At 46.3% G+C, this 13,159-nt stretch overlaps 2 protein-coding genes across 42 annotated transcripts in view; one reads left to right on the forward strand and one right to left on the reverse strand.

The window, feature by feature from the left end:
- GIT2 (GIT ArfGAP 2) overlaps window positions 1-3,401 on the reverse strand; it is a 66,860-nt gene extending 63,459 nt beyond the window's left edge. For 15 of the 31 annotated variants that reach the window (XR_010147757.1, XR_008538363.2, XR_010147758.1 and 12 more), the window contains exon 1: window positions 3,163-3,401. Coding sequence is in view for 17 of the 31 variants with exons in the window: in XM_054663514.2 (XP_054519489.1) it covers window positions 3,163-3,214 (52 nt within the window). In the remaining 14 variants the exon portion in view is untranslated. Of the gene's footprint in view, window positions 1-3,088 lie in introns of all 31 variants that reach the window. The other 16 variants (XR_010147756.1, XM_063784918.1, XM_063784910.1 and 13 more) reach the window with 6 other exon arrangements.
- Window positions 3,402-5,990: 2,589 nt separating this feature from the next.
- Window positions 5,991-13,159, forward strand: part of ANKRD13A (ankyrin repeat domain 13A) — a 40,432-nt gene continuing 33,263 nt past the window's right edge. For 5 of the 11 annotated variants that reach the window (XR_001708269.3, XR_010147762.1, XM_054663517.2 and 2 more), the window contains exon 1: window positions 6,406-6,772. Coding sequence is in view for 6 of the 11 variants with exons in the window: in XM_009426238.4 (XP_009424513.1) it covers window positions 6,677-6,772 (96 nt within the window). In the remaining 5 variants the exon portion in view is untranslated. Of the gene's footprint in view, window positions 6,308-6,388; window positions 6,773-10,068; window positions 10,140-12,606; window positions 12,649-13,159 lie in introns of those variants that run through there. The other 6 variants (XM_016924174.3, XM_054663516.2, XM_009426240.3 and 3 more) reach the window with 5 other exon arrangements.

Raw genomic sequence — 13,159 nt, forward strand, 5'->3', positions numbered from 1 at the left:
CTGATCTGAAAAAAAAAAGAAGTTGCAATAACAGCAGCTTCACAGAGGCAAAGATGTAAAATAAAAATGAATAATATTTTTAGTGTGTGTATAATACTTTTTTCCCTTTAAAGTCATAGAGCTTCATTAGCTGTCCTTTGAAACAAGGGATAATTTCATACTTGGCAAGCAGAATGGATCTGGGTAAGTAAACTGAATACCTAGAAACCTCAAATAAAGAAAGAGCTACACTTCATCAGACTCACAATGGGGTGACAATAGGTGCCACTTAAGCTGCCTGGTCAAAGGGTTACATTTAAAAATTCTTCAATGTCCACAAAAATCTCTAAAATGCATGTACACCATCTTTACCATTTTTTAAGAGTTTATTCAAACCCTTTCAAACCATATAATGAAAAGTTATGGGCTTTCAATCAAAGACGAATCCTGGGAGCCAGTGAGTATGGTGGTTAAGAGGGTTGGCTCTAGAGACAAGCAGTTCAGGGTTTGAACCCCAACTCTGCCACTTCTTGCACAATGATCTCAGACAAGTTACTTGACTGTTTTCACCATGGTTCAAATGAGAACAACAACAAATCTTGGGATAGTAAGGATATAGAGAATAAGTGAAGTACCTCACACATAGTAAAGTAGTAATGTTAGTTGTTATATCTTTTCTAAATTATTTTCTCAGTATTCAGATATTTTCTAGACGTGAAATTCATGATCACTGGACAAAGTTTTTGATGGGAAATACTTAAAACATTGAACATTTCATGTGACCACTCTACTACTGTACTGAAAATCTCCATGGAGTTTTCAAGTAATTGAACTCAGAGTGTGATGTATTTGAAATGAACCAGATTCATTAAAAAAAAAAAAGTAGAATATTTAAGATGTGATCATGGTTAAATGTTTGCATAAAATAAAACAGAATCAAAATAATTCAATTTAGTATAACTCTGTCGCTATTACTATATCATCCTAAAAAGCAGAGATTGGAAATGTCCAGATGAAGGAGCTCTACAAAGATGCATTAACAGCACTGCTTCCTGCAGTATAGTACTGACACTAATGGCAAAAAAAAAAAAGACTGTTTTGAAGCATAGCTTTGGTTTTCACTTATTCAGAGGATTTGCAGTATTCTTTTTTTAGCAAGTATTTAACACATATTAATTAAGACAAGTATTCGACTAACCACTTTAGCATCCTGGATCAGAATCCCATGGAAAGAATATTAGAATGTTAACATAGTAAAATAAAAGTGTTTGTATGAATGAGATTGGGTAAAACCCTTTAAGTTCATCTGGAGCCAGGGCTCCAGGGACACCACAAATGAACTTCAAAAATGTTTGTGACTCCCCCAGACAAATCTTAGGTAAATTCGTTCATGTGCATTTTAGGGGAGAAGGCCTTAGCATTCATCAGAATCTCAAAGGGGTCCCTAACCCTACAGGTAATTCTCTCAGTAGGGCTGTGAAGAAAAGGCAGCACAAATTCCCAGCTGCTCAATTTCACAGAATATTTCAAGGTAGCCTAATTATATTCAAAACAGGAAGGAAGTGACTCAAGTCTCTGCAGATTAGGCGTATGAGACAACAACTAAAGCGATACAATGGAAGAGAAAATGTTCTGAAATGCACAAAATGCTGCAAAAGTATATTTAGGATGGCAATGGAGGAACAATTTTGCTTTGCCCGGTACCCTATCAAGAAGCAAAACAATATGCATTCCAAGAGGAAGTTAGAAGCTAGACACATGTGAATCAAATACATCACAGTAAGTTCAACTGAAAATAGGCAAGAAAATAAGGAAGTGGAACAAATAACATTTTTAGAGAAAACGATGGAGTTTGTATAACTCACACTAACTTGGTTTAGAAAACACTTCTTTTTAAACTCCTCCATACCCCCTCCCTATCTTCAAAGGAAACTGGTAACACCTGCACTGTACGGGCCATAAAACAACCACATGAGGTTTGAGTTATCACAGTTCTATTTACAATCGGTCTCCACTTCCAAATGACAAGCTCAAGATCAGAACAGTTGCAAAGCCAGTGGTGTTCAATGATTTAATTAAGATTGTTTATCGGACACTATTGTGCCAAGAAAGCCATGTTACCTTCGAATTAACTCAAAGCCAATACATCCAAGCACCTAAAACAGCATGTAATAATCTATCCAGAGACCTGACAATTCAGTTGCAATTGCTAAGACACACTTGATCTCTAAATGTGAATATTATGAACAGTTATGCATCATTATGAAGGAATGGCTTTAGCGTTTCAATGCCCCTATATTGCTGGTGATTTTGCGTTTGTTTCCGTTGTAATCAACGTATGATTTAGATAGCCAAATATAGCTTTAAGGGACTACAAGGGTTCTACTGTAGACAGCATAATGCAAAAAAGAAAAGCCTTAGATGATATGATTCTACGAGTATTCATTGAATCTTCCTCACCACTAAGCGTGATACTCCCGATTATCCTCATCGAAAAAAATGAGGAAATCAAGCAAGTGACCAAGTGAAGTCACCAGCCCAAGGTCATCCAGAAGCAAAATCTAGTTTGAACCCAGGCCGTTCAGATCCTCAAACTTGAGACAAGCACTGCCTCCTAAGTGCTGGTTGTGTTTGGAAGACCCCGATCTCCTGGCAATTCTCCCGGGCAGAGTAGCTGTCGGATGTCAGCAGCGGGGAAGTCATCTACGGGGACCCTCTGGCGAGTCTCAGGGAATGTCATCCTCCCCGGGCAGGACACCCAGGCGGAGAAAGGGTCTAGTGGGAGGTGACACCTGCAGCCTCTGGAGGCTGCAGCCGGGAGGACGCTCACATTTTACTTCTGTAATTGGCTTTCCTGTGGATTGCCCAAGCCCCTTCCTGTTGGGGGAGCAGCCCTGGCCCCCGTCACCTCCCCAGTTGGCCTAGGACGGAGGGAACGGGAGGGAACGAGAGGGAAGGGAGGGCCGCGAGGGACGGGGAGGGCGGCGGCCCCCTGCCCGCCCGGCTCTGACAGGCCCGGGAAGGTTCCCACCCCAAGGCCGCCCAGGGACCTCTCCGTTGCGACCCTAGCCGCGGGTTGCGGACGCTTGGCCGCGGGATGCAGCCTGACCTGAGGGGGCGGCCCCGGGGTAGGGGTCCGGGCCAGGAAAGCAGACGGGAGCGGGCCCGGCCGGTGCGACTCACCCGGCCCGCTGCAGTCAGCGCACACCTCGCTGCTCCGGAGCCGTTTCGACATGGCTCCCACCTCCCACCTGCGGGGAACTAGAGGCCGGGGGACAGCAAAGGCGGCGGTGGCGGCGGCGCTTCCGCTCTAACGGGTCCCAGCTGCGGCGGCGCTGACGGCGGCGCCTCTCCCCTCAGCGCCTCGCAGCCTTGGCACAGCACGCACGCGCGGGGAGGTGCCCTTCTGCGAGTGTCAGGTCATGTGACCGGAAAGGGCACGCTGCCTTGTCGCCATCTTGAGTGAGGGCAGGAGACTGCCCGAGTATCATCTGTCCTACCTTTAAATATTGAATTTGGGTCTTCTTCTCTGGCAGAGATTCCCCTCGTCCCAACTGATTAATACCAGGGGAAGTAGCAATATCTTGTGATGAGAACCCTGCAGTCACAACCTTCCTGAGGCAATCAATGGTCAAGTTCATTCATTCATTCCTTGATTCAACAAATGTTTATCAAGCACTTACCATGTTTTATATACTGTCCCAGCCACTGGAGAAACAGCAGTGAGCAAAGACTGAATTTCTAGTCCTTATGAAGCTTGCATTTTACTGGGGTAAAGTAAAATAAGAATATTTATATGATTCCAGGCTGGGCGTGGTGGCTCACTCTTGTAATCTCAACACTTTGGAAGGCTGAGGCAGGCGGATCACTTGAGGCAGGAGTTCGAGACCAGCCTGGGCAACATGGTGAAACCCTATCTCTACTAAAAATACAAAAATTGGCCGGGCGCGGTGGCTCACGCCTGTAATCCCAGCACTTTGGGAGGCCGAGGCTTGTGGATCACGAGGTCAGGAGTTCAAGACCAGCCTGGCCAACATGGTGAAACCCCGTCTCTACTAAAAATACAAAAATTAGCCGGGCACAGTGGCAGGCGCCTGTAATCTCAGTTACTTGGGAGGCTGAGGCAGGAGCTTGAACCCAGGGGGTGGAGGTTGCAGTGAGCTGAGATCACGCCATTGCACTCCAGCCTGGGCGACAGAGTGAGACTCCGTCTCAAAAAAAAAAAAAAAAAAAATTAGCCGGGCGTGGTGGCGCATGCCTGTAATCCTAGATACTCGGGAGGCTGAGGCAAGAGAATCGCTTGAGCCTGGGAGGTGGACGTTGCAGTGAGCAGAGATCGCGTCACTGCACTCCAGCCTGGGGGACAGAGCGAGACTGTCTCAAAAACAACTTCAACAACAACAACAAAAATAACAAAAAAGAATATATTAGATGATTCCTTAGGCTTCAGTTTTAATCTCATGTTCAAAATTAAGATAATGCATTGTTTACTTCTAGTCCACGATTTGTTTTTGTATGGCTTGCTACTTAAGAATGATTTTTACATTTTTAAAGGGTTGCGAGATGAAAATGAAGGAGAAGAGAGAGAGGGAAATAAAGAAAAAGAGGAAGAAGAATATGCGACAAAACTTGTGTGTGACCAGCAAAGTTAAACATTCATTTTGGCTAAGGACAGATGGAATAAATTATGGGAAAAATGTGATACACCTGCTGGATAGTAACCCCTCAGTAAATAATAGCTCCCATAATTATGGATATTGCTATTATTTTCTAATTACTGTTTTTCTTCATATGCGTGGAATTTGAGAATAACAATAGCTAACATGGGATAATTTACAAAATGGTGTGAGATAAACACAATGAAATGAGGTAAATCAGTGTGAAGGAGAAAGGAGATGTGACCCTAATACCAATGATTACTTATTGTCTGTCTTACATATAAACACAGCTATGATCTCCATTCAGCAAATATTGAATGCCTGTTGTTAGCCAGGTACTATTTTGGTTTTAGATAATCTGGTAAGCAAAACGATGTGTTTCCTGTCATTATGGGGTTTTCTGATTAATGAGATAGGGAGATTTTCAATAAACATGGCATGATGAAGAAGAAGAAGAACGTTAAGTTGCAAAAGGCATCTGAAAGAATGAGAAGTGCTGGAAAAGGCCTCAGAAGCACTGGTCTTGAGTCCATCTCTACAGTGTGATAAATGTGTGATGGAGAAATAATCACAGAATTCCCACGCATTCCATGGTTAGAGTCTCCGGGTGCCATCCTGGTGCTCCTGCATCCTGTTTTGGTTTAACAACTCACAAATCTTCTGGGCTCCACATCTGTGGAGAATGGATTAGGTTGGGATTCTTGAACAGCTGTTGTTGCAGACATCTGAAGAGCTGGATGTGCATACACTCAGAGGGCAGAGGGAATGTTTTCACAATGCATTAAATAGCTTCATCCAGCTACGTGGTCTAGTTGTAGACAGCTGAGCCGAAGCAGCAGCAGAAAGTTCAAGCCCATGAGTAGCTAGCTGTAAGTTGATTTGGTTCTTCATTGAGTCAAGGAGGCATAGTGCCTGAAACTCAAAGAATAAACTTCATATTCGCAGACTGTGGTCAAATATGTATATTATTTATCATTCCTTTCAGCCATAACCTCAAATCCAAAAAGCTAGCTTAAAAATGACATTCATACATGGACTAAATCACCACCATAGTTAGCTATTGAATCATAACCCGGTTCGGAGTTCAAATAGAAGCGGTTCTCAACTGAGGACGATTTTTCTCCCCGAGACGACATTTGGCAATATCTGGAGAGACATGTTTTGGGGAGTGCTACTGGCATTGAGTGGGGAGAAAGACCAGGGCAACTGCTCAGCATCCTACAAAGGACCAGACAACCCCCACACAAAAACTGCCCAGTTCAATATGTGCCGAGGTTGAGAAATCATGAAGTAGAAATATCCCCTTTTATGCAAATACTGTATTTGAAGCCACTTCGCCAGGGTTTAGCGTTCCTCCTTCAAAAATTGTCCGGTGTTGCCCACTTCCAAAATGGCTTTTGACCCGTCGTGGAAGCATCTGTCCTGCTCCAAAAAGGCTGCAAGGGTGTCGGCAGCTGGAATGGTTTGGTCCGGGACTCAGTTGTCACCCCCTGACTGCAGAGCCAATGGAAGAGGCCCAGTTGTGGACCGAACCACATGGGGCTACTGGAGCAGGGGGAAAGAAGCTGGGGACAGGTAGACGGAACTTTCCGCGTGGAGATCTTTGGCCAAGAGAATGAGCCTCAGCTCTGTTCTGTGGGCTGCACTGAGTTTCTCGGTGTGAGCTGGAGGTGGGTGCAATGGCGCGGACCCCGGACCCGGTGCCCAAGGTCGCCTATCCCCGCCGCGGCATGCGGTGGTTCGCTCTCCGCACTTCCCTGTTTGGGGCAGTTAGGTCTGCAGAAGTCTGTCCGCGAGCTGTCAGCGCGGGCGGGAACGCCGCGGGGCGCGGGGTGGGCGCGGCCGACCTGGTCCCTGAGCCGGCCGGCGACCCCGGACCTCCCGCGCGCCCCGCACCCGACCGGCTCAGCCGGCCGGCAGCGTAACACGCCCTACGCTCGCTTGCTCGCCGGCCTCAGGGCAGGCAGGCGGGCGCGGGAGACCCCGCCGGGGCCGAGACTTGGGGCGGGCGACGAGGACCCGGTTACGGCCTCCTCGCCATGTCCTCGGCCTGCGACGCGGGCGACCACTACCCCCTGCACCTCCTAGTCTGGAAAAACGACTACCGGCAGCTCGAGAAGGAGCTGCAGGGCCAGGTGAGGGGCGGGGCGGGGGTCCGTCTCCCGGTGGGGACTTCGAGGAATCGGGGGTCGTTTCGCCTCCCTGAGCCCATTTCCAGCCCTCTGTCCCCGGGATCCCCAGACCCCTTCCACTTTGCAGGTGTGGGACAGTCCTAATAATAGGACACGTATCGAGTGCTTACCGTGCGACGGGCTTTTTAAATATCTTCTCTCTTCACCTTTCCAATAACGCTGGAGGGTAGGTACTGTTACTTTTCCACTGGACAGAGAAGGAAACAGGTCCTCAGACGCTACGTGCCTTGTGCGAGGCCGCCCCGCTGATAAATGCCAAGTCGGGATTTTAACTCGGGCCGGCTGGCTCCGGAATGCACCGTCTTAACCATTTTTAGGTTCTCCTGCCTCAAAGACGTAAGAATAGCACACTCTCCTTGTTGTAAGGAAGGGCTTGGTTGGTTTTGGAGTCCAGGTTCTAACTCGCCCTGTGACCTTGGGCAAGGCATTTTCCCTCTCTGGCCGACGTTAACTTAGCTGTAGAATGAGGATGTTGGTGCTGGGGCAGAACCCAACACTTGACTCTATTGATAGGTCTGGGGTGAGGTCCAGGTGCCGCATTTTTAACAAACTCCCCAGGGACGCTGATACCTAGCAAAGTTTGAGAATCACTGGTTCTCAGGCTCCTTAAAATCCCTTCCTGTTCTAAAGTGCTTTGATGCTTTAATCTTTTCATTATTGCTATCTCTTTAAAGCAGTAGTGCTCTCAGTTGGAGGTGATTTTGCACCCACGACCCCCCGGGGACATTTGGCAATGTACGGGACATTTTTGGTTGTTGAAAGTGGGGAGTGGGTGCTTCTGGTAGTGGGTAGAGGCCGGTTATGCTGCTCTACATCCTACAATGGCCAAGACAGCCCCCCGCAACTAAGACTTCTCCGGCCCCCAAAGCCGATAGCGTCTTGGTTGAGAAACTCTGCTTTTCTTTCTTTCCTTCTTTTTTTTTTTTTTTTTTTGAGACTGAGTTTCGCTCTTGTTGCCCAGGCTGGAGTGCAATGGTGCGATCTCGGCTCACTGCAACCTCCGCCTCCTGGGTTCAAGCGATTCTTCTGCCTCAGCCCCCCAAGTAACTGAGATTACAGGGATGCACCACCACGCCCGGCTAATTTTGTATTTTTAGTAGAGATGGGGTTTCTCCATGTTGGTCAGGCTGGTCTCAAACTCCCGACCTCAGGTGATCCGCCCGCCTCAGCCTCCCAAAGTGCTGGGATTACAGGTGTGAGCCACCACGCCCGGCTGAGAAACTCTGCTTTTAAAGTCTCCCAACAATTCTGGGAGGTATTGGTGCCCTCAAGTTTCAAGCTAACAAACTTAGCAGTTAGGATGAGGATTTGTGATTACCCCTGAAATCTAGTATGGTTGTTCTTGTTGACTTCATACATTTTATCCAGTGTCTTACAGACCTGGTTTTTGAATGGCTCAAAATTGGTGCTATAATTGTCAAGAAATTGTAGAGGAAGAGGAGGATTGTTTGTCTTATGGTTGACAAAAATTGAGAAGGTTAGCATTACTCCATTTGGTGAATGGGTGCTGCAAGCTGTGTGCTTGCAACCTGCCATATTTAAGGTGGTTGAGCCCTCACCGAAAGTCCAAAATTACCCTCTTTTCTTTTCTGTTTCTTTTTTTTTTTTCTTTTTGAGATGGAGTCTCGCTCTGTCATTCAGACTTGAGTGCAGTGGCGCGATCTCAGGTCACTGCAACCTTCGCCTCCCGGGTTCCAGCGATTCTCCTGCCTCAGCCTCCTGAGTAGCTGGGATTACAGGCTAATTTTTGTATTTTTAGTGGAGGTGGTATTTTGTCATGTTGGCCATGCTGGTTTCAACCCCTGGCCTCAAGCAATCCGCCCGCCTCTACCTCCCAAAGTGCTGGGATTACAGGCATGAGCCTCACTGTTGCCGGCCTTTTTTCATTTAAAAAGAATTCCAGATACGATAAACTTTTGTGAGAGTCATCGTTCTTAATTAGATGACAGACCAACTATTTAAGAGTTAAGGAGATATGACACATGCCCTCAGACTAAATGATTCACCATTAGGCATTTTAGTATACTGATCATTTAATTCCTTTTCTATTACTAGACATGGTACAGAGGTAAAAACTGTAAGACTCAGCTAGGACACTTTAAAAATGACCAGTTTTGGTTTTTAGGAATCTACTTGTTTTGGTGCCCAGGCTGGTCTTGAACTCTTGTACTCAAGTGATCTGCCCGCCTCAGCCTCCCAAAGTGCTGGGATTACAGGCGTGAGCCACTGTGCCTTGCCCAAATCCTGTATTCTTAACCCCTACTATACTTCTTTCAGTAAAAATGACTTCATTTCAAGATTATGGAGAATAAATAAGGAAGATAATGGACCTGAAAGTGCAGGCATATGGTAATTGGAAACAATATTTACTAGTAGCTGCTGCTATTATAATCATCATTTGTAAACCTGGGGATTGAGCTTCTTTGCTCTATATTCCAGTTTTTCTGCAAGGAAGATGTATTGATTGCATAATTAAAAACAAAAAATTCTTAAGTCCGGGCACGGTGGCTCACGCCTGGAATCTCAGCACTTTGGGAGGCTGAGGCAGGCAGATCGCCTGAGGTCAGGAGTTGGAGACCAGCCTGACCAACACAGTGAAACCCCGTCTCTACTAAAAATACAAAAATAGCTGGGTGTGGTGGCACATGCCTGTAATCCCAGCTACTCAGGAGGTTGAGGCAGGAGAATCGCTTGAATCCAGGAGGCTGAGGTTGCAGTGAGCCAAGATCGTGCCACTGCACTCCAGGCTGGGAGACAGAGCGAGGGTCCGACTCAAAAAACAAAAAAAACCCAAAAAATTCTTATCACCCCAGCAATAAAGTGGCTGTTTCCCTTAATGTTTTGTTTGCTGGTGAGTTTCTGCTGTCAGTTTCCTCATTCCGTCTATCACCTGATTGAGACTTGGAGCATGTATACTGATAGCTGTAAGAATTTTTTTCCAGGTTTTTTGTTCCTGTTCCAGGAACAGCAACACAAGAATCAAGTTTATCCAGATGAAGAGGATAAGCACATGTTTCTGTGTGTGTGAGCCAGCCCCAATCCCACTGTCTCACTAATAGCAGGCAGTTGTGTAACTATGCCAACTACCAGATTGTTTCAGGCCTTCATTTGATCAGCAGAGGCATTTAATAAAGTGCCTCTTAACCCATCAGCTCATTAATATTCAGTGGGGCCTTGAAGTTGGTTGCTGAAGTTGAAACTGTTTGTGTTCTGCTTATGTCGTTTGCCGCTTAGCTAAAGAAGTCTGTTAAACTTCTTTGGCCTTCTTACTGATGCTGAGACATGAACACTTAAGGGGACAGATGCAAAGGTGAGTCAGTGTACCTTAGACAGGGTTGGAAAACCTGGGTTGTGTGAGGTGGAGGGTGGCAAATGAGGCCTGACTCTAAAGCCAGGCTCCCTGTTTAGGAAGCCAGCAGGTGAAAAGTATAGCACCTAGATAAGAGGAGGACATTCCTGGGGTTCTCACTCCAGCCTGGGGCAGGCCAGGTGAGGCCCCGGGCACAGATTCAAATCGCTGAGCCATGGGCTAGGCATCCAAGATGAAGAGCCTAGAGCCTGCTCTCCGCATGTGCCCCCTTGGTCATCGGGGGTTCAAGCTCACCTTAGGAAACTGGCCTCAAGTTTCCTGTTCCCACTGACTCAGCGTGGGGGCCACACAGGACCAGGATGGTCTGAGAGTGAAGAGGAGTGAGGGTGGTTGTCTGTGTTGAGAGAGAGGAGGACTAGCCAGCAGCCTCTTGCTGGAGTCCCCCTAAAGGTGACAGTGAGTTTATGAAGCACTTCCTGCATGCCAGGTACCAAGGCACAGGGGAACTGATAATTCACCTGAGGCTAGTGGGCAAGCTGGAAGGGGTGTCCAGTTGTCTGGTTCTGCAGCCTGGCCTCAGAGCTCGGCAGGAGGATGGCAAGATAGTAAAGAGGGCTTTTGATTGAGGAGGCTGAGGTGGGGTCAGTGCTTGAGGACAGGAGTTCAAGACCAGCCTGGCCAATATAGTAAGACTCCATCTCCTTAAAAAAAATTTTTTTTTGGCTGGGCACGGTGGCTCATGCCTGTACTCCCAGCTCTTTGGGAGGCCAAGGCAGGTGGATCATGAGGTCAGGAGTTCAAGACTAGCCTGGCCAACATAGTGAAACCCCATCTTTGCTAAAAATATGAAAAATTAGCTGGGCATGGTGGCGGGTACTTGTAATCCCAGCTACTTGGGAGGCTGAGGCGGGAGAATCGCTTGAACCCGGGAGGCGGAGGTTGCAGTGAGCCAAAATCGCACCATTGCACTCTAGCCCCGGCAACAGTATGAGACTCCATCTCAAAAAAAAAATAAAATTTTTTTAAGGCTTTTGAGCAAGAAAAGTGGGTGAGCTGAAATGAGCAAATAGGAAGGAAACTCCTAGTTAAAGGAGGATGGGTATTTTTATTTGGGTATAGCTCATGGCTAAAGAAACTTAAAAGAAAAACCTAAATGATCAGTTTCGAAAGTGAATTCCAGCCGGGCGTGGTGGCTCAGGCCTGTAATCCCAGCACTTTGGGAGGCCGAGGTGGGTGGATCACCTGAGGTCGGGAGTTCGAGACCAACCTGACCAACACAGAGAAACCCCGTCTCTACTAAAAATACAAAATTAGCCAGGCGTGGTGGTGCATGCCTGTAATCCCAGCTACCCGGGAGGCTGAGGCAGGGGAATTGCTTGAACCTGGGAGGCAGAGGTTGCAGTGAGCCAAGATCTCGGTAAGCTGAGATTGCACCATTGCACTCCAGCCTGGGCAACAAGAGGGAGACTCTGTCTCAAAAGAAAAAGTGAATTCCAGCTAAATTCTGAAAGTCCTTGTTCTCTGAACTCATATTATTAGTTAAAGATTCTAAGCCCCACTATTAACTGTAATGCAATTTGAGCAAATCCCTTTTAGGGAGAAAGTGACAGCTATATGAAACTACATAGTGTGGGTGTATGATAATAACAGGTAACTCTTCTCAGCACTTACTGTGGTGTCAAGCACTGTGCTAAGTTAAGGACTTTCCCCTTGTAAGAACTGTAAGGTAGGTTTTTTTTATTGTTCAGTTTTACAAGCGAGCAAACTGAAGCTCAGGAGGAATTAAGCAACTTGTCAAACAGTACATGAGAGATTTGTTTTATGTATTAGGTATAAACATATACACATTGATTTTTTCAAAAGATTTTTATTGAGATATAGTTCACTTATATAATCTACATTTAAAGGTTATTCAATGGTTTTTAGTATATCTGCTGAGTTATGCAACTATCACTACTGTCAAATTTCAGAAATTTTTTTCTTTTTCTTTCTTTTTTTTTTTTGTTTTTTGTTTTTTTGTTGTTTTTGAGACAGGGTCTCACTCTCTTGCCTAGGCTGGCACCATCACAGCTCACTGCACCCTTGACCTTCTGGGCTTAAGCAATCCTCCCACCTCAGCCTCCCAAATAGCTAGGACTGCAAGCAAGCACTACCACGCTTGGCTAATTTTTAAAGATTTTTTTGTAGAGAAAATGTGTCCCTATGTTGCCCAGACTGGGCTCAAGCAGTCCTCCTGCCTTGGCCTGCCAAAGTGCTAAGATTACAGGTGTTAGCCACTGCACCCACCCTGTAATATTTTCCTCACCCGAAAAAGAAACCCCATACCTGTAGCAGTCACTCCTCATTTCTCCCCAACCCCTCCAGCCCAGGCAACCTGCTAACCTACTTCCTGTCTCTAGATTTGCCTATTCTGGACATTTCATATAAATAGAATCATATGTGGCCTTTTGTTTCTTCTTTTACTTAGCATAATGTTTTGGAGGTTCATCTACGTTGTGGCATGTTTCAGGTACTTAATTCCTTTTTATCACTGAATATATTCCATTGCATGGATGTACTATGTTTTGTTTGTTAGACAAAAATGTTTCTCCGTTTGTCAGTTGATGGACATTTGGGTTGTCGCCACTTTTTGGCTATTATGAGTAACGCTGCTGTGTGTATTTGTGTATATGTTTTTGTGGGTTTCTTTTTTTTTGAGACAGCTTGCTTTGTTGCCCAGGCTGGAGTGCAGTGGCATGATCTCAGCCCTCTGCAACCTCTGCCTCCTGGGTTTAAGCGATTCTCCTGTCTCAGCCTCCCTAGTAGCTGGGATTACAGGTGTGCACCACCACGCCTGGCTAATTTTTGTATTTTTAGTAGAGATGGGGTTTCACCATGTTGGCCAGGCTGGTCTTGAACTCCTGACCTCAAGTGATCAGCCCACCTTGGCCTCCCAAAGTTCTGGGATTACAGGCATGAGCCACCGCACCCAGCCCCATGTATAAGTTTTTGTATGGGTATATGTTTTCATTTATCTTGGG

The sequence above is a fragment of the Pan troglodytes genome, chromosome 10, assembly GCF_028858775.2.
Source record: "Pan troglodytes isolate AG18354 chromosome 10, NHGRI_mPanTro3-v2.0_pri, whole genome shotgun sequence".
In the NCBI taxonomy this organism is placed as follows: domain Eukaryota; kingdom Metazoa; phylum Chordata; class Mammalia; order Primates; family Hominidae; genus Pan; species Pan troglodytes.